General features: G+C 37.7%; 1 protein-coding gene across 1 annotated transcript in view; it reads right to left on the bottom strand.

The window, feature by feature from the left end:
• OLFM3 (olfactomedin 3) overlaps positions 1–13,389 on the bottom strand; it is a 44,260-nt gene extending 30,871 nt beyond the window's left edge. The window contains exons 1-2 of the mRNA XM_019623835.1: positions 13,154–13,389; positions 4,096–4,242 (exon numbers count right to left, since the gene is read on the bottom strand). Of these exons, the coding sequence (XP_019479380.1) occupies positions 4,096–4,242; positions 13,154–13,282 (276 nt within the window). The 5' untranslated portion in view covers positions 13,283–13,389. The remainder of the gene's footprint in view (positions 1–4,095; positions 4,243–13,153) is intronic.
• Between the last annotated feature and the right edge of the window lie 7,524 nt (positions 13,390–20,913).

The following is a 20,913-nucleotide window of genomic DNA, read 5'->3' as shown; positions in this document are numbered from 1 at the left end:
TTTTTGTCATCAGGTGAAGTCACAAAGTTTAGTGGACCAGGCAGCTCTGAAGACCCCATTATTGTTGGTAACATGCCTTCGAACTGGCACTTTCAGAAAAGGCAGAAAGAAAATTCTCCCGCCTTGGCTTGCCTCAGATTCTCTACTTTTCTTGTCAGAAAAGGTCAGGTTTTCCTGTTTCTTTTTCTACTGTGTTGGTTCCTAGTACTGCCCTTTACGAGTCCTGTCTTTTCAGAACATACAATTACAATCTAGCTTATATTAAAACTAATTGTATAATGTGTGTGTTGGGTGGGGGCCTAGAAGTGGCTGCCCTTCTGTGAGCTCCATGAGATTAGAAGCCATGTCTTATTCAAATCTTTTACTTCCAAAGCCTTCCACAGAACCAGGCACAAAATAATTGCTCAATAAATATCTATTGGGTAAACTTATCTTAGGCTTCCAATGGTAGTAATGGGTAATTAGTATTTTAATATTTTAAGGAAAGTTTCCTCCTCCTTTCCTTGGCTGGGCTATAGTATTACATGACTCCCAAATATTTATTAATTTACTATCGCTCCTACATTCAGAAAGCTTCATTTTTTAAAATCTTTAGTGCAGCACAAATTTACTGAGACATTGAAAGCATGGTAACTGCATCTTGTATAAATGTAATGCTTTTAAAATAATTTTCAGCTTCATTATGGCTACGCATGAATAAAGAAAAGCCATTTGTGTTAAAGAAACTATCTACACATTTGAATATGGCATCTGTTTATGAAGACACCATCGTTGGTGTGGCTGATATTCTCTTAGAAATTCTATGTACCGAGACAGAATCTGTACAATTAGAAAATGAGGGGCAAGTGAGGTAATCTGGATAAAGTTAAAACAACCTCTCTTTTATTTTGCTAATGCCTTACCCTATCAAGTTCATTTTCAACTTTGTGTTGTGAGAAAAAGCACTGAGAGAATTTTTGCTGAGTCTTGATTGTGACCTAGATTGCAGAATCATGTATAATTATAAGAGCTGCATTTGGGGTAATGGCTAGAGATAGAGCTGTCTAAATGGAAAGGATTTGGCTCTGGGCTGCCTTTTGTTTTTCCTGCTGGCTGTAGCTAAGACTGTTTAGTTTCCCGCTGGTTATGGAGACCCATTGAGAATCAGTTTCCTGATGACACTGGAGACTGGATCCCCGCGATTACACTTGCAGGAGGAAGACCCATCTGCTATGGGCTTTCTTTTGGCCTGCTTGTCTCTGATGTTCACTCTCATTCATTATTAGTGTGGAAGCTAGTTGAAAAAAAAGTCCAAAAATTCAATATGTTTAGATAGCCTTGGGGTTAACAAAAATAAACACAGATTTCTTTGCTGTAGGGCTTTGCAAAATTGTTAGTATTAAACTGTGTGGTAGAAATCTTCAAGAGTGAAGTATCATGTACAGTGTTTCATAAGATTATTCTATTGCTGAGGATGTCACTGGCATCCTATCCCAAAAATCACACTTTAGGAAATATTGACCTAGACAATGCAGAACACCTTGAACAGTACAGAGAGCCTACTCGTACAAAGCTAATAAACTCCTTTTTAAATGAACAATTTTAGTTTGGGCATACTAAGCCCTGAAATATTGTGGAAACAATTGCAATTTTCCCAATATTCAATGATATAAATACTTTGACAGAGCATCACTTAAATGAGTGTGGGTACCAGTGGTGACATTCTGGACGACGCTGGCATGGTGTTGAGAAAATGCAAAACTGATCTGGTATAGTTCCATAATCTACTAGTTGAGTTCATTGGTAGGTTATTTTATAACCTCAAAAACACCACTTTCCTTTTCTATAAATGTAGAAAGATAACTAGTTCTGCTGTGAGGATTGAATGAAGTGGATACAAATATAATAGGTGGGAACTATTGTTATTAATATTATTCCTATTAACAATATTCCCTTATTATATGATTAAACCAGTCCTTTGGTTAATGGTGAATATAACGGTCATAACTCTGTTTGCCATCTGGTACCTTGAATATATGTGGAACTATAGAAAAGTCAGGAAGGGACTAGCTCAGTCTGAATAAGGAATGTTTGTATCAGATGTCTTTTCTTTGGGTAGAGCAGCAAACCAGTGCCACTTCCTCTGGGCTACTCTAAATAGGGCACACAATTTACTGTTCTTCTGTTAGCATAATATTACCAAATGGTAAATTTGATAAATCTAACTTGTGGTGGCCTTGATTTCGTTAATAAAATTTTTTTTGCCACTTAGGTATTGATGAATTTTTAAAGGTGTGATTTTCTCAAATTTCTTTGAAACATTAAACAAATTGCATATTGAAGGAGGTCATATAAATTTCATTGATTATTTGAACCAACCTCCTTAGTTGTACTTTCTTGCCTTAGTCATGCTTCACTAATTCCTGGTTTTATCATAGCTCTGGAATACATTGCACTTTGGACCTGTTAGTGGGTATTATCTGCTTCCTGACATTGAGACTTTATTTGAATTTTTTCAACTCAGTTTTGAAGATATGTCTGAGTCTGTGTGTGTGTGTGTGTGTGTGTGTATAATGCTATGCTGAAAAACACTAACACAAATAAGGTTATGGTGTCTAAGAAAATGTTTCTCTCACCACCGTTGATGTAGAAGAAAGTATTTTTGCATAGAAGATTGGAGCAAAACCCCCAGTAATCTGAGGAGCAATACATTTTAGTAAAAAAGCAAAATTAGATTAAAAGAGTACATCTTTTTGCCAATATAATTAATTTCCCTAGTAAAAAAAGGGCATTAAACTATATATTTGAAATTTTTTTCATAGCAATAAAAACAATCAAGATTGAACACAATACTCAACACTAATCATAGTTCATATGTCACGATTTCTAACAGTTGAGAGGCACATTAGCTAGAGTCATTAACTTGATGAAATGACATTTGCTCTTGTCTGGAGGACAGATATTAAAGGAACAGGGAAGATGGGATCTTATAAAAAAGAGACTTAAGAGAAAGCCAGTATATGACAATAGCTCTGAGGAGAGGGGAAGGAAAAACTGACTAATCTTTGTATAGAAACATGAAAAAAAGTCTTCTTAAAGTCTTAGGCCATCAGTAGATTTCCAAATAATATACACAGAGGAAAGTTATTTTCATATATGGTAGTAGAAGAAAGTTACTGTGGCCAGGCTTGAAATTGCATAAACTAGGAATGTCTATATTAATAACTTCAATGCTTTCATTTTTCTAGCTTCTCTTAATTTTTTGTACGAAGTTCCCATTCAATGCCATAGTTGTGAAGTTGGTCACAGAAAGGATATTGCACAGAGTGCCCTGTTGAGCATGGCGTCCTCTAAAAGCCCATACTATCTAATTTATGTTATTATCCCTGATGGTATTTAAAATTCAAACATGTTGTCATCCTTCCAACAGTCTGGCCACCCCAGCCCAACAGAGTAAAAGTCTGAATAAGAATAATTGTAAGAACCATTCATTGTTTTTTTTTCTCCCCAAACTAAACATAAATGACCTTTCATGAGTTGACTTTTATCTGTAAAAGAGAATAAATCGAGGGCATTCTGCATTTGATTGTTATGGATTCAGTTTAAGTAAATTATATGGAAAGAATGCTATTGAATGAAATTGAAGAGCTTAATGTTCAGAGGAATGACTTAGAGAATGATGATACTTGGCATTATTCATCATCTGTCCAGATAGTCTTGCATATTGCAGGCCATTGTTTTAACTTCTTTGCAAGGTGGATAATGGGATCCTAAAGTAGGAGCTCAAGGAGCCTCGTGTGATCCTGAGAGTTAAGGCTAAATTTCTGGCATTGGAATAAAACTTCTCGCTTTTATTTTCCTTAAGGAGACACTGACTGGATATTAGGATATATGATAGAGTCAGTCATAAGAAGTCAAGGTTGGGAAAAGTAAAAAGTCATATAAGTAGAATAGAGCAGGAAGCTTGACGTGCTCCCTTCAAGGAAGAGGAAGAAGTTTGAGAAGGAGGACAAAAATTGGGAGGACCGTCCTCAGCATTCCCTGCCTTCCTATATTTTCTTTTCAAGGAATGGTAGATTTCAATAAAAACATGGACAGGGGACACAGGACACCTACCTTTTCTAGCAGCTGGCGAAGTTGCCTGCTTTTGGCATCCCGGGAACACAGGTTCTGTTCCGGTGCCACCACTGTGCAAATGCATCGTCCGTCAGGATCCTGTGCTGAGCTGTACACTTGCCACCCTTCTTTGGGACTAATCTGAGTCTGAGGAAACCAATAGCAAACATATAAAACACAGTCAAAATACATATGATAAAGAGATTGTAAGTATGTAGCATTTTTATTTTTTAATTGGGGAGCAGTGTGTTCTTCTAGGACCCATGAGCTCCAAGTCAAGCAGTTGTTTCAATCTAGTTGTGGAGGGCATGTCTCAGTGGCCCATGTGGGGATCGAACTGGCCACCTTGGTGTTATGAGCACTGCACTCTAACCAACTGAGCTTACCAGCCACCCCAGTATGTAGCATTTTAAACAAAGCATCTCTTTTGATAAAGTTTGTGCTTTATTCTTTAAAGTTAAAAAAGAGAGCAGTTTATGTGGATAGTTGCACCTTCCTTATCAATGCCCAAAAGGAGAAACTTTTTCTTCCTTTAGGTTCCATATCATTAACAATTTATTAATCCTGCACCACCTTCTAATGCATTTTGTTATATTTGGACATATTAATGCAACCCTGGAAGCATCTGATAACCTCTTAGACACATATGACCAGTCTTTCCATATAAAATCTGTTAGCTTGTCTTTTTCAACAGTAAGTGGTAGTTAGTAGTATATTTTTTTCTGATTATTATTCATGTGTGATATTCTGAAACAAAGCCCTATCCCAAGGAGCTTCCTATGTATTGAAGGGCCAATTATTAATAAAGCTGGAAAGGTATCAAATGAGACTGTAGGGTAAAAATAATTAGATCTGCATTGTTTTGAAAAGGATGCCGAGTCCCAGAGGAGTTAGAGTATTTGGCATAGTCTGCCAAACTGATCCTCCCAAATTACTTCTGCACACTAATCACCCCACCTCCCTAGAATCCTAAAGTGGCATTCCATTTTTACTGCAGTCTACCTCCTATTATGTTTTTAGGTTTGCCTCCTGTATCTTGAGGAAACTTCTTCCCAACCAAACTGGTCTATGTATGTCCTGAAAGCATGCTTCCTTGATTCGTATCTTTTTATGTTACTCATTCTGTTTCTCCTTCTTGTAATACCACCTCTATAAACCTTTGGTTTACTCACCCCTCATGCTTTCCACCTCTTCTGAAGGACTGTCCATACTATTTATTTAATGTGTATTGTCTCGTATTGTAATTGTCTTTCACATGTCTTACTTCAACAATTAGTTTATATCCAGCTATAAGAGATATTGAATATTTCCTATCTGCCATTATCAAGTAGATTTCATCATCAACCAAGATAAGTACCCTCATTTTTTATCTAAATATTTTTTCAGAGGAACTATGCTTTGTGCATATCCTCTCCATTGTACAAACAGAAGTTGTTGTGGAAGCCGTGGTGCACTGCCCAGAGACTCACTCATTCCTTCCCCCAGCTCTGAGAGTATCGGCAGTGTGACTCTCAGTTGAGTTTCTCTTTGGGAATTGCCTAGACTGAAGAACGCTGTCTGCTTGAGGTCAAGCCCTATTCCAGGAAACAGGTCACGTCCATCTACTTACTGATGCAAGGGTACAAAACAGGAATGATTCTTATTCCCATTTCACAGAAGAGAACGTTAATTAACCTGCCTGAGGACGCACAGCTTGTATGTAGTAGAGCTGTGTATGCAGCCAAGCAGTACACTCCAGAGCAGTACTGTCCAGTAGTGATATGAGAGCCACATGTGTAATTAAAACATTTCTAGTAGCCATGTTTTAAACAGGAAGAAAGAAAAAGTAAAATTAATTTTAATAATTTATTTAACTCAATATATCAAAAATATTTTCATTTCAACATGTGGTCAATATAAAAATTATACACGAGATACTTTGCATTCTATGTTCTCCCCTTTTTTGTAGTAAGTCTTTGAGCTTGAGTGTGCATTTTCACTTAGAGAACACCTCAATCTGGACCAGCCACATTTTAAGTGCTCAATAGCCACATGTGGCCTCCTTATTGGACAGTCTAGCTCTGGAGTCCTGCTTTTAATTCTAATGCTATGGCCATATCAATGTGGCGCTGAATGTCCAGATGATTGTTTTTAAAGGTCAAGCACATGGATATTGAAAAACTACCTAACAGATGTTACATAGACAAACCATTCCAATTTGCATCTGAATTTGTGTTTTCTTTGGAAATATCAGATAAACCAATTTGCCTCTTTCTAGCTAATCTCTGGCTTGCTTCTACAGCTGGGATCCACTATTCTTCAGTTTTTATCCAGCTTTCCTTTTATGGTTTCCAGGAATGCAGCAGAGAGGGAGGTGTTTCTTTTATGATCAAAAGAGGGAGATGAATTTAGTCTAGAAAACAAGGTATTTCATGAATCAGGCTGGAGGGGCTAGGCCAAGGAAGAATGAGAGAAGGGCTAAGGACAGGCGCAGAGATGGGGCTAGGAACAGGAAGTGAATGGAGTCCAGCAGCGCACTATCTTGCAAAATGCCCAGTGGTACTAGGCTGGTTGGTTTGCCTATAGGCTGGCTGGCAGCAAATTCTTAAAAGGACTAAACCAAGCTGACATCTCTCTCCACAGACCTGCCACAGACTGTGAGATCTTCTGTCTCTGGAATTCACAGCAGAATAGGTACAATCTCCTGTTTATTCAGTTTCAGGCCCTGGCTTGTCACATACCATCAACTAACACAGTTCTTTTTCTTTTCAATGGCTTTAGCGATAATCACTAGGGGGTAATGATAGGCATTCCAACTAGAATCATGAACAAATATTGAGGAAGCTATAAATTATAAACTCAGGTAACTCATAAAGATGTCACAGTCCTTGCTGTTGATCTATAATGAAAAGCAAATGGTGCCAAACCTATCTTTTTAGTCTCCTTTTTTCTAACTCCATTTTTAGATAGTTCATAGAAGCCTCCCATGCCTCTTTTATTTCTGGGGCATTGGATTCATGATCATTTCTATCTTTTTTTTCGTCATCCGCCCACCCGTTCCTTCTAGGATTTATGCCTGAATATCCAGTTAGGATAGAAAGATGTACTCTGAATTATACATTATTAGAGTCAGATAGGATCTTTAAAATTATCGCATTATTCTTTCTGTATTACAGAAGAAAAATGCAAAGAGATCATCTATAGATGGAGATAGAGACAGCAGAGTAGTTTCAATGATATAATTAAAGGTTTAAGCTGAGTAACAGTATGGGGCTAATATAGCTAGACATAGGTCCTGTACTTTCAGCTAAGATTCTCCTAACATTGGACACAAATCTCAAATATGTCAGAAAATTAAAGCTTGCCACTAGAATAAATTTAGCTTTTGGATAAAGCACCAGGGGCCACCCAATTATAATATTAAAATATCTTTAACAACAGTGCAAACACTGATTATTAAACCTGGCAGCATTAATATTAATGCTCACTTGCCACGTGTTCGGCTAACTAGTGAGGACCTTATCGTGACAGGGCAAGATGTCAGTTGCTTTCTGGAATGATAAAAGCAGGAAAGGTGAATAGGCTTTGATGTTCCTTCAGCATTCCCCTGAAGTGTCAGCTTAATAAAAGTAAAGACTCCAGCTTTGTTTGCGCTTCCAATTGTCTTCTTGTAAGAATCATTGAAAAGCGCCCTGACCTTCTCCACTACAGAGTTAGTTTGAATGATCTCAACTATAATAAGCTACCTCTGGCAAAAAAAAAAAAAAAGAAAGAAAAAAAGGTAACTCGAAAGAATAAAGCTAATACAAGATATGAGTGCCTGACAGTCCTGTGGGTTTTGATATGAACCTCTGTTTCAGGGTCAGTGATAAATAAAGGAAGCTTTATGAGCATCTCTAGAGCTCTCTTTCAGGGCACCCGCACTGGCATTGAAATAAAGCCAACTAAGAACTCATGTGGAAGGAAATATTTAGATGGTTTTGGATACCAACGAGAAAAGACTTGCTCCCATTTTAACTTATAAGAGCAATTATTCAAGTGTCAGTAAAATTTGTGTAATAGTAATGGCAAACATTTATGGAGCTCTAGTCATTACTATGCAGTTCACATGTGTAATTGCCTTTGAATATTACACTAACCCTATGTACTAGGGGATGTTATTCTGCCCATTTTATAGATGAGAAAAGTGAGGTTTAGAGACACAAAGGAACATGCTCCGAGGTCATAGAGTGGGTAATTAGAAGAGTTGGGATTGGTACTTGCACAGTCTGATTGCAGAAATAGAAAATTTACCCACCACACTGCACCACCAGTTATCTGAAATTCTCTTCTCTATATGACAAAGATGACTCTGATAGCATTTTCTGAACTACTGTGAAGCCCAGTACTTGGACCTGGAGGGTGCCTATAGTTTTTAACCATCGAAAACATTGCTAATCACAGTGATGACTGATGCAGTTCTCTTTGAACCTTTTGTGTTAATTAGAAGAACTAACTGAACTATTTAGCAGTTTTTAATATTACAAAACTCATGAAATATTTAAAAATGCTCTAAATAGGAGAAGGGCATTATCCAGACAGTATGGAAACATGAAGCCATTGGCACCCCACAGGGATAGTTAACAGTGAAGGCTTGGCAACACAAGTGGATATTCACGTGGAAGGCCCTGCAGTCATTCATGAGGGCCCAGGTGAAGGGCCAGGCAAAGGGACAGAATTCTGATTCATTGAAGAGAACAAAACCAATTGGCTGAACATTGCTAGGTCTTATGTCTTATGCCGAGTTTCTGGGCACTTCATAAACATACAGACTGAGGCAAAAAGGGATAAGGGATCTAGCTACTGTAAGTGGTGCCCAAGGTAGGGGAAAATAAAGCAGAAAAAGGCAATTTACCTATTTGATTTAGAGTGGAGATATCTGAGTGATGAAAACCCCTTATAAATTTTCTGTCTGAGGATAGGATTGGTCTCAGAGATTGAAATGTGATTTAGCACGCTAATGGCTTTAGTTGTGGGAAGAGGAGAAATGTGAGGACAGGAATTAGAGAGATGTTGACAGAGCATGCTAAAAGAAGTTATGTTCTAGGGGACGTGTTAATAAAGCTGTCACTGCATAGCAGTTTCCTTCCTATTTCTTGTGAAACTAGTTGGAATTGAAATTTTAAAAAAATGCATATTCCTTACTCAGGAAAACAACTATAGAAACAGAAAAATAAAAACTCAAAGACATCACCCAATTTAGGTTGGTTGGTCTCCTCTGCTTGTACTCTGGAAGTCACAATGACTTAGAGTTGGGAAAGACTTAGAACTCATAACTGGTTCAATGATGCTTCTATATATTCTTAGAACTCATAACTGGTTCAATGATGCTTCTATATATTCTCCTCTGTTTCCACTTGGACCGTGCATGATAGGAATTTCTCTGCTTCATAGGCAGTCCCTTCCGTTGGTGGGAAACTAAAGGGCTGAATCTGAACTTCTCTCTGCAATTTTCCCCTTTTGGTCCTACTTCTGCATCAAGTACTTAAACTTATCCATGTCACAATTCTACTCCAAAAAGGCAATTATCACAGTCTCTGTGGCTCTCAAGATTTACCATTCTGCTCTCTCATCCATCTCCCAGTCCTTCATTTGTTTAGTTGCTCTTTCACAAAATGGACGTTGCCTAAGGACTTGGGAAAGAAAAGCAGTTTTACAAAACAGAGAAGTCAGATATCTTCATCCAGGGCTAAAAAATCAGTGAGTTGAAGATAAGAAACTTATGGAGTATTGAGAGTTTGTACCAGGGTATTCTACTTGTTTTGTAGTATTTAAAACGGACTAACTTATTGACGTAGATATTTAAGAGCAGAAGCCAGCTAGATGTTTGAAAAACGAGCAAAACAAATCACTGATGCCCACAGGTCCCTTCGAGGCCTCTTCCCACCTCAGAGGCTGGGCCGAATGAGAGCAGCTGGTGTCTGCGCAGTGTCCTCTGTGCAATTGCTCTTATCCAGGCTGTTCCTGGTATGGCGCCCACAGCATGGGGGACTTCTCAGAAGCTCAGCCTCAAGGGGAAGGGACTGCATCAGAGAGAAGTGTCAGAGGAAGCCTGAGCTTTCTCAAAGTGGCAGCTTTCCTCTGCAGACACCAGCTCCTCCAAAGGTTGATGGGCCCAGTGATCGATTAGGAGGAAAAACAAGATAGAAAGAAAACAGGGCCAAAGAGGAAGATAAAGGAATTTTTCAAGATTCTAAGGAAAAGAAGAGGGAACTTATTCCCTTAATAAGGAGCTGTATTTAACTACTTACTAACAAAAATATCCTAGAAATTTACAAACTCTTTCAGCTTTTGAAACAATCAAGTGTACACTGCCAACTTCAGAGGCACCTGCCATGAATAGATTTAATGATTTAAACCCTTTCTTCCTTTTTTCCCCAGGTAATTTAAAACTACCCTTCTAAAGAAAGACTATGTTCATATTTGTGTAAATCGGCACTTTTTGCCATCTGCACATCCTACAAACACTCATAAAACAAATTTTAAGTCCTACTTTCCTTTTTGGTGTATACACAATTGAAGGCTCATTGAATTCATACTGTCTAAAGTGAGAACATAGAGTGAGAAGGTTGGGAAGGGCTGGACAGATCACTCTACCTACTGGAAAGGGAACTGTTAACCCTTAAATCTAAGAAAAGTGCAGCCCAGGGTCATGGGAAACCCCCTGAGCAGGGCAGAGAGAACCTAGTGTGGCACCAGGGACCAGGAGGGCAAGGACTAGCAAATGTGGGTGAGGGGCCCCCTGGTCAGGACTACAATCACATGACTTATTTCCACATTTGGCTCTGCCATTAACCAGGTGGGGGGAATCTGTTTAGTCAGTTGCACATTTTGGGTCCATCTTCCCACTTGTAAAATGAGGAAGCTGAGTTAGTTTAGTCACATTTCCAACTAAGCTCTTGAGAGCTCTAAGGTTTCTGTGAAGGTACCTTGACCAGAGCAAGGGGTTGATTGTGTGGGGAGAGAGCAGATGGTGGAGGCCCAGTAAATGCCTTCCCCATCATTTATTATTTGTCTGACCAATAACCTCTTTTACATATTGGATTTCCACTTCAAGTTTCATTCAACAAATATTTATTCAGTATGTTTACATAAAACTTAATTTAAAAAAAATAAAAAGACACTCCTGCCAAAAAGAGTGTGAAAATTACTGGCCTGGATTGTTTCTAAGAGACTTTCCAGCATTAACATTTTATGAGCTTAATCTAGGAAATACAGATTCATTCATTTTTCACCATGGGAATCCTAAAGTCTGAGCAATTACCTTGAATAATTAAGCTAGGGAAATGTCATAATAGACATTGTTCTTCAGTAAGGTATGCCACTTCTGTAATATGCAAAAAAAAAGAAAAAAAAGCTTTTGCGACCTGGTTTCACCCTCCATTCCAGCAAACTTTCCTGAACTTCCTTTTTGCTTTCCTCTGAATGAATATTTGGTGGTTTCAGCATATTCATAGATCATAGCAATACTTTATGTTTTTCAACCAACAGACTACCAATCAGAAAGTGAAGAAAATAAATTTACTTGAAATTTGCAAGATAGCTAGAAGCCCTAAAAGAACCATGCATCATTTTGGAAATTTGATTCTCCTCCATCAACGGCAATAGAAAATAACCAAAGCAATATCTATATACACAAAAATGTATATATTTCAGAATCAAGTTACCAAATTTGAAATATAACTCAATTATGAATTACTTAGTTTAGGTTCATTTTCTGAAAGAGTTAACTCAACAATTAAGTTGTTGAAAACCATCAGATACTTGAGCACTGAGAAAATTTGGCTCAGTTCTTACGAAATACTATGAATTTCTTTGTTTTGTATTTGTTTATTGATGACATATCATGCTTTCTTTATGGCTACAAATCTACATCCCATCAGCCACACAAATCATGTGGAAGGAGGGGAATCTCAGTAACAAAGGCACTGAGGTTTCTTGAGTGACTCAAGGGAGGGAAAAACATAAAAGAAGGTCAAAGTGTGCCTCACAAATGCTGTGCGGGTACTCTGAGCTCTGGGTTAATCTGGCAAATTATGTAATGAATTTGACCTGACTCTACTAAGTTAATTACACATTGAATGATATATTAATTATTATTAATAACTACAAACAAGTCTTGAAAATAAAGGGTTATTTTTCTTTTAGTATCTGATTTTTTTTGATCCACTAGCGTAATCCAGTGGTGAAAACAGATAAAGATAAAAAAGAGCACCAAATATTAATTGTCTCTGTACCTTTGATTTGATAGCAGGGACATTGTTTCTCCAGGACATTCTTCCTATTTGAATTTATAAACTTCTATTTGAAAAACCAATAGTTTTCATTTTTATTTGAAAGGTTTTAGAGTATCGCTCAGTAAACCATGCTTCAAACTATCATGAGAGACTTTGTTATAATTTGGGAAGGGTTAAAAAGCCATTACTTTTAGGTGAGCGAAGGCTACAGGACTTCAACTTGTAATAGGAAAAGTCTTTATAAAAAATTAAACAATACAAGATGATTTTATCAAGTAAATTATTCTTCGTGTTTCTTAGCTCTCTTAAGGTCTTTTTGTCAGTCTTTAAATTGCTGAGTGTTTTTATTCATTTATGTTTAAAAGAGGTTGGTTTCTCAGAATGCATTACAAACAGTCACAGGAATTCAATTCCAAGAAAGAAACTGCTATAGTACAACTAGATTGGATAGAATATACTCTGTAGGAAAAATGAAGGGGATTTTATAGACATTAAAAGAAGAAGTAAAATAATAAGGAACAAAACATATTTATTTAAGAATCCTTCCAAACCTCAGATGAATATAGTTAACTTAAAGCTTTTTATTCTTAAGAATTTAGTGAATCTAGTTAATTTCCTTTTACAGGTAATTTCTCAGACATTTATTTTTTTTGGTGTAATTTTCAAGTTGTCATAAAAATATCCATGACGAAAGTTACCACAGAGAGAAGCAAAACCTCAGCCTTTGCAATTTACAAAATAAAGCCCCACTGGTTTAATGCATTTAGCGTCCCAAGATGGCCAAACCCACCGGAGTGACTTACTAAGGTATCTGGCGTCGACAGCCTTGTGGTATTCAGTCCTACCAAGGATGGGAGAGTTTGGGACATCCAGTTTGAGATCATTGTCATGGCACTAAGCACAGCGCCAAGCTTCAGCAGTGGAGGAATCATTGCTGTGGAGCTAATGAGTTTTCATAGTGACTGATTAAGATCCCAGTGCTGGGCTGGCAGCGGGAGGCGTGACGGCAGCACGCCACATCTACAGCAAAAAAAGAGATCAACTTCCCCAGCTCTAATCACCAGGAAGAGCTCACAGAACCTCTTCCCCACCCTCCTGGGAAGTGCCCTGCCCTTCCTTTCCTCCCTTACCAGGCGCTTTGCTTGATCATCAAAGGAAATATTCTTGCTGGGGCTTGGTTGGTAATTAGCAGAGCAGAGGTTGGAGGGAGGGGGGCGAAACTTGAGCTTTTCGGGCTCCACTATACAGTCAGTTACCATCAACAGAGTCCATTTTCCTCTAGGGTTTCTGTGCGTATCATCAGCTGCTCTTTCTCCTTCATAAAAAATACACCTTTAAATGGAGGTCCGCCAAAGTGCACATTTCAAACTCCAAACTTAATGCCTACAGATTTCTCTGGACATAGAGCATGAAAACAAAAGTCTGCAAAGAATTTCCAAGATGATCAGATATTGAGAGGAAGAGATCATTTTTTTAAAACCAGTAACCTAAAATGAGCTTTGTTGCCTCTAAAAAAAGAAAAATAGTCACAGATTAATAGGTACTGCCTGTGGAGAACATTGCCCTAGGTACATTACATATGAATAGACAGAAAAGATAGCCTTGGAGAAAAGCTTCTGTTATGGAAACTTCACGTTTCCAGTTTTGCTTTTACAAAGGAGTGCTTAGCAGTAGTTGCTCAGGCACTTGGCAAACTCAGTTAACCCTGCTTTCACCTGTGAGGACTGGCAAACTGATTTGGGAAGCCTGTGTGTCCCTTCCAGCTTTAAAATTCACTGATCTGTTCATTAGCGTTTTGGTGGCAAATGTGTATATTGAATTTGGGGCTTATGGGTAATTTTGTTATATTCCTTTTACAAATACTACAAATTACCCACATCTAAATCTCAGACCTCGAGTGGAATTAAGCAGAGGCCATTGTCTTGTATAATATACATGGTTTAAAATAAAAATATAGAAAGAACACATGAAGGGAAATAGGACTAAATGAAAATTACCTGAAAAGGAATCTGTTATAGAAGGAAAAAACATTGTTTTGATTCCTTAAGAGAATTCTGAATTTGTTTGTAATTGGAATTTTCAGCCATACATATTTTTTAAAGAGTTTTGGTAAGAGAAATAAAGAAATATCTTTAATAAAATTCAAAAAATACATATTTATAGAGATGTATATTCTCTTTAGTCTCAAAACCAGCTTTAAACTGAGGTGAGTATTCAGATACTCCTTAATCTTCCTTGCATCTATTACCTAGGAAACGCTATTTTTTTTCCTTCAGAATATATCAGGATTTCAGTTGACTTATTTTTTTAACCACAGTGTAAGAAAACCAAATATTATTTTTTCTTTTAAAAATAATATCATATGAGAAATGAATAATGATAAAAGAACAATAGTTTACATATTAAATTTAGAATTAAATAATGATGTATTTGTGGAAAGGACTGTGAAATTTTACATTAGTCTTACAGTGTAACAATAACAAAAAAGCAAAGTGGATTTACATATATAATTGTTTGAGAAATATACCTGTAACTCTATCTAACTTGATTAAAGGAGAGGAGTGTCTTTTTAAGAGCTCAATTTCCAAAATTGAAGACTCATATTCATACAATTACTGGATAATTTAAGATGCATCATGGCAGATGGTGATTATACTTATTAATGAAACTATTCATCAACAAAATAATAGCACCTTTAGAACAAAATAGGATTGAATGTCAGGGAAACCAGTGCTCTTATTTGCAAATTGAAATGAAAGGAAGAAATAAAAGTAAAACACAGGGCTGGCCGAGTGGCGCGTTGGCTAAGAGCTGGCTTGGGACGCCAGAGGGCCCCTGTTTGGATCCCACATATGAGGGCCCGTGACACTGCCCTCTACAGCTAAAATGCTGAACAACAGCACGACCTGGAGCTGGGCTGCTCTGAGTCGCTGGCGACGGTGTAGGCTGCAGCCCCTGTGGCAGTGGGTTGCCATGGGCTACCTTGTGTAGCCAGCAGCCAGCTTGAGCGGCCAGCAGCCGCAGTGAGCGGCTGTCCAGAAGCCAGCAACTGATCTGCCTCGCCCGGGAAGACCGCAATGATGGTGCCAACTTGGGCCAGTGAAGCAACGTCCTCCACAACTAGACTGAAAAACAATACGTCAACAACTTGTCTGTTTCCCTTCTCCCGATTCCCCAGGGCTGTTCCCATCTCCCAATTCCCCAATAAAAATCTTTAAAAATAAAAAAAAGTAAAACACAAATGGAACGCTTTTTGCAATTTCCCAGAGATGCAAGTTAACTACACTAAAGACTGAAAGAGAACAAGTATGAAAGTTTATGATTAGATGATGTTTATCAACAACATAAAAACTATAATGTGTTGTTTTTAGAGCAGGTTTAAATGGGGCATATTAAAATAGAAAAGCTTAAATTATAATGATTATTAGTTGTGGGAAATAAAAATAACTTCGATTAGTAAAGAGCCAAGTAGTTTCTGGTGCTCTCATACTCTATTAAAATGATTATCATTATAATTTCCATTTTAGAAGTTGAGTTTTAGTTTGCAGATGGGGGAGTGCTTACTCTATGTAGAAGTAGCAACTTGTATTCAGGGCAAGAAACCCAATTGTTACAGAAGTTCCACAAGCGTAGTTTGAATGGTGATGAAGTGGCAAGAGATGAGGTTGGGGATAGTAACAGTGACCAGCTCCTGGGCTTCACAGTCACCCAAAGATGTCTGGATATTATCTTTTAAGTAATTTAAGAATTTTAAGCAAAGCAGTGAAGTCCTCAGTTTTATGTCTCAAATGATTACTTTGGCATTTTTATGGTACAGGCTAGACAGGTGGGGATTGCAGGAATAGCAAAATTTATCAGAGACAAGAAAGTCACTTAGGGACATTTTCTCATAATTTTGGCAAGATCTGATGAATAAGAATTCCTAGAATAAGAAACTGTCAGTGGAGTTCTAAAGGATGGATTCCATAAAGATTTGAGGTAGAATTGGCAGTAGTACTTTGTGAATGAGTAGATGTGAGAATTGAGGGAGAGGAAATTAGTTACCTTGTGAAATTTTCAGGTTTTGGTTTTGGATGATGAATGGTGGAATTAATTAGGAAATAAAAGTAGAAGTATGACTTTAAGAAAATAGAGTTTATTGCCACATATTGGATGTGAGTTGTCCATGGTAGATTGAGTCCCTGGATGGTAATGTGCCCACATGTGGAATTTAGAAATGAATTAGTTTCAGTAGGTCACACCTTAAAGCTTAGGAAAACTGTGTGTCTGACATAGATGACAAAAATGGTTAATTTAGGATCACAGTCTTAAAACTACCAATGAGTTTATTTAGATTTCAATTCAAGGTAATCTCTAGATTTAGTTATTTATACATAATTACCTATACACTTTTGTTTAAAATAACCAACAAAAACAACTTAAATCACTATTAAATAGTAAAATGCTTATAACTCTAGTAATTTCACAGAAAATGTGACCTGACTACATCCTTTTCTTTTTACAAGCTCAATGTGAATCAATAACTATAAAATCTAGAAAGTGCATTATTGCTAATGGGATGCTGAAAGATATTGATTGATATATTTATTCATTAGATTTCTTATGGTAGCCTGTCTTCTTATTATTCAAGATAGTATTTAATGATAAACCTATATAATAAATAACTAATAAGCAAATAAATACTGATCAAAAATCACTTATAGGTGATCTTGTGTATATTGGCATGTATTGTCTCTGGAGGTTTTTTTTGTTTTTTTTGGTTTTTGTTTTTTTTGGCCTTGATTTGGAGCACAAAAGTTTAATATTGCTTTAATGCTCAATACACTTCCTAGTTTGGGGGCTGTGTGGTAGGTGTGTGTGGGTTTCTGGGGAACTCAGCTTAGGCAGATATGAAAAAGTCAAATACATGGAAAGACCTGATGGCTACATAAAATATGGTAGAAAACCCAAAAGTTTGACTTCAAGCAAGGTGAAAAAAGAGACTGCGATTACTTGTTAAACAATAGAAAACTTGAGAAGGAATTGTCTGCATGTACTTTATTGTAATTGAAAACATTTGAACGTGGTGGGTGGTTTGAGGAAGAGAGGAGCATGACATGTGAGATGTAAAGACCCACTGTAGGGGGTGAAGAAATTATTGCTGAAGAGGGAGAAGCAGAGAAGGAGCAGGAGGAAAGGAGGAGGAAGGTAGCAATTGGGTAGAATAACGAGAGATGAATTGTGTTGGTTGGCTAAAAGAACAGTCAAACCAAAGTGACCTCTAGAAAAAAACCAACAGGACTCTTGCTAGCAAGTTAAGCAGGAAGAGTAGTATAAACAGAGGAAGGTGGGAGACAGAGTGCTTGTGTTAAAATCACTTTGGGGAGACTGTATACCCTGGGGGGAGGCGTGATAAGTGAATGGTCAGGTAACTAAACAGCTCCATGTATGAGTCTCCATTTTTCTCTTCTGTAAAATAAGGGATAAATGTATTTATGGAAGGATTACTAGAAAGCCTGAATGAGAGAATATATTTGTAAGTGCCTATAGCATGTCAGATGCTCTATAAATGGTAGTCCTATCTTTGGTAAGAAGTGGCATGATTGAGGCCGGGCCAGGAAGTGTTAGATCAGCTTAAGGAACATTAGGCCCAGAAAAGGTGGGGAGTTCTGTGTCTTTGCTCCGGGGTAGCTGAGTTGGGCTTGGAGTATATGCTGACTTCCCACTCAGTTATGCTGGACAAAGAGAATAATACGACTGTTCTGAATGACACAAAGTCACTCAGGGCCTCTGAAACTAATAGTCTAATTCAAAGTAGAGAAAAGGAACTGATGTTCTTGCTTCCTCCTTCACTGAAAACTCAAAGCAATTCATTACAAGGCAACTTCCCTAAGGTCCTGCTACCATATCTCCTTACCTGGCTCATGTGTGCCCACATACACTACCTTTTCTCCTGTTGACATGGATGAATTGTCTGTTCCTAGGTAAGGTTGGTCTTTCTCCTGTGCACTAGCTCAGTACCTCTCAGATATCATGTGTAAAAATCACCTGTAAAGTTTAAGACCCAGCCAAGTTCCTAGTTCCCACCTTGAGAGCCTGATGTTAACTCTAGCATAGGGTCTAATGACTTGCATTTCTTACAGTCTCCCAGCTGATGCCCATGCTGCCATTCTTTGACGACCCTTTGAGTAGACTGCCCTAGATCACATCTATCTTACGTCCTCAAAGACAATTTTCATAATTCTTGCCTCTCTTTCTGACATTAGTAAATCTTCCCTCTATAATGGACCATCCCGGCAAGATACAGACTCTCCCTATATCTCTTATTTTAAATACAAACAAATAAACAATATTTTCTTGATCCCATTTTTTCTCCATTTAGTCCTCTATTTCTCACTGTTCCTTTAGAGCATACTTTCTAGAAAAAGTTGTCTATACTCAGCATCTTCAGTTTCTCTCTTCCTAATCAAGATTTTGTCTACACTTCCCCACTCCACTGATACTGCTTTTGTGAAGGCCACCAATGACCCCACATTGCTAAATTTCGCAGTCAGTTGTGTTTTCAACTTTTCCTGACCTATGAGCGGCATTCATCAGACTTTTACTTCCTCTTCTTTGAAATAATTTTAAGGATACCACATTCACCTAGTTTTCCTCCAACTTTCTGACCCATCTTTCTCAGTCTCTTTTGTTGATTTTTCCTCATCTAAATGCTAATCACTCCCAAATTCATTTCTTCCTCTCCTATCAGTTCAGACCTGTATATCCAATTACCTACTTGACATTCCAGTTAGATGTTTAGTAGACATCTTAAATTGAACACGTTAAAAAGTGAGCTCCTGATATGCCTTCCCCATCTCCAGCATACAAAGCAAAACAAAACCCGAAAGAAATACACAAAAAACATATACATGCAGCCATTCCTATAGTCTTCCCCATTTCAACTTCATGGTTCGGGCCAAAAGGTTAGGTTTCAATCTTCTTTTTTAAATTTTACAACCCTATTGATTCCAACAGCAGGTGTTCTTCTAGTCTCTACTTTCAAAATATATCTGGCATTTAACTATTGTATACCACTCCCACTGCCACCATGCTGCTCCAAGTCGCCATCATCTCTCATCTGGTTTATTACAGCCACCAGTTCTTGACCAAAAGCCATTTAGTCTATTTTTAGCTCCCCAATCTCAGTGGTCCTGTTAAAATGTAAGTCTGCTTATGTTCATTCTCTGCTTAAAATTCTTTAATAGATCCCCATCACACTCATGGTAAAAGTCAAAATATTTAGCATGAACTGGAAGGCTCTCCATAACCTGGCCTCATCTCTCTGATCTCATTTCTTACAGCTCTTCCCTTTATTCATGTCATGGAGCCACTCTAGCTCACTCTAGCTCCTTAGAGATGCAAGATAATCTCCCACCTCAGAGCCTTTGGATTTGCTCTTCTCTGGTGAAATTCCAGTCTCCCAAATATCTTCTCACTTCCTTTTTGTTTTAATTCAAAGATCACCTTCTCAGAAGGTCTTTACTGACCACGCCATCTCAAATTTCTACTCTTTTCATCTGGTTACTTCATATTGTCTTTTGCTGCTTTACTTTTTTACTCCTTAGAACTTATTACGAGTTATTCATCTTGTTTATTATTTGTTTTCTCCACTAGAAATAAAGCTCTACAAAGGCAGGAATGTTGCCTGTTTTGTTCGCTGGGGTATTCTCAAGGCAAGGGAGAGTGCTGCCCATAGTAGGTTCTCAATAAATATTTATTAAATTAGTGAATAAAGAAATATGTTACTGTTTTGTTTATGAACTGCCCTAAGTTTAAGAAGGAGACCATTTTTAGTGTGAAATTATAATACAGTCTATTTTTTGCAAAATAAGCCAGTGTAATATATTGCATTTTGTATGCGTGTTTTTGTGTGTGCATGATGGATGAGTGTGTGAGTAAAGGATAGTGTAAAATATTGAAACAGTATGCTTATGGTTAAGAATGCTTTGTCCTTCCAAATTTCAGAGTTAGAATGCAATCACTTTTGGTCTAAGCCAAAAACTACTGTTTCCAACTCTTTTTCTGATTTTTCTGGATAAGCCGCAAGTCACTAAATCCCTATATAAATATGGGAGCAGCCTTCTCTACTTCTTGCCTTTGGCTAATGAAGTTTGTCTCTAATAACACAGGGAAGGTGGAAGAGACTATAGGCTTTGGAAAGGATAAGTTTATATAAAATGAATTGGAGAAGATAGAGATCTGAGTGTCTATTCACCCAACTCCCTTCATTTGGCCTGGGCATCAATTAGGACCACTTATAGCTCTTAGACTGCACTGTGTTGCAATTCTTGCCTTGAGAGTTCAGGGTTGTCTTAAAAGTATTCACTAATGAAAGAATGAATTTAGAGTGAAAAACATTAGCAAGGTTCTTTAAAGGGGGGATTTCTGTCTTCTCATCTTTGCCTTCATCTGTGAAGCTGACTGATGCTCTATAAGCCTGGGGGAATCCTCCAGTTGGCAGCTGTTGTTGCTGCTTCAAAGGAGAAAAATGGATGTGTGGGGGAGGAATACATTCAGGGCAAACATGTTTTTTTCCTCCTCA

The sequence above is a fragment of the Hipposideros armiger genome, unplaced genomic scaffold, assembly GCF_001890085.2.
Source record: "Hipposideros armiger isolate ML-2016 unplaced genomic scaffold, ASM189008v1 scaffold_563, whole genome shotgun sequence".
Lineage (NCBI taxonomy): Eukaryota > Metazoa > Chordata > Mammalia > Chiroptera > Hipposideridae > Hipposideros > Hipposideros armiger.
The sequence above is the reverse complement of the archived record's forward strand: the minus strand, read 5'-3'. Positions and strand labels throughout refer to the sequence as shown.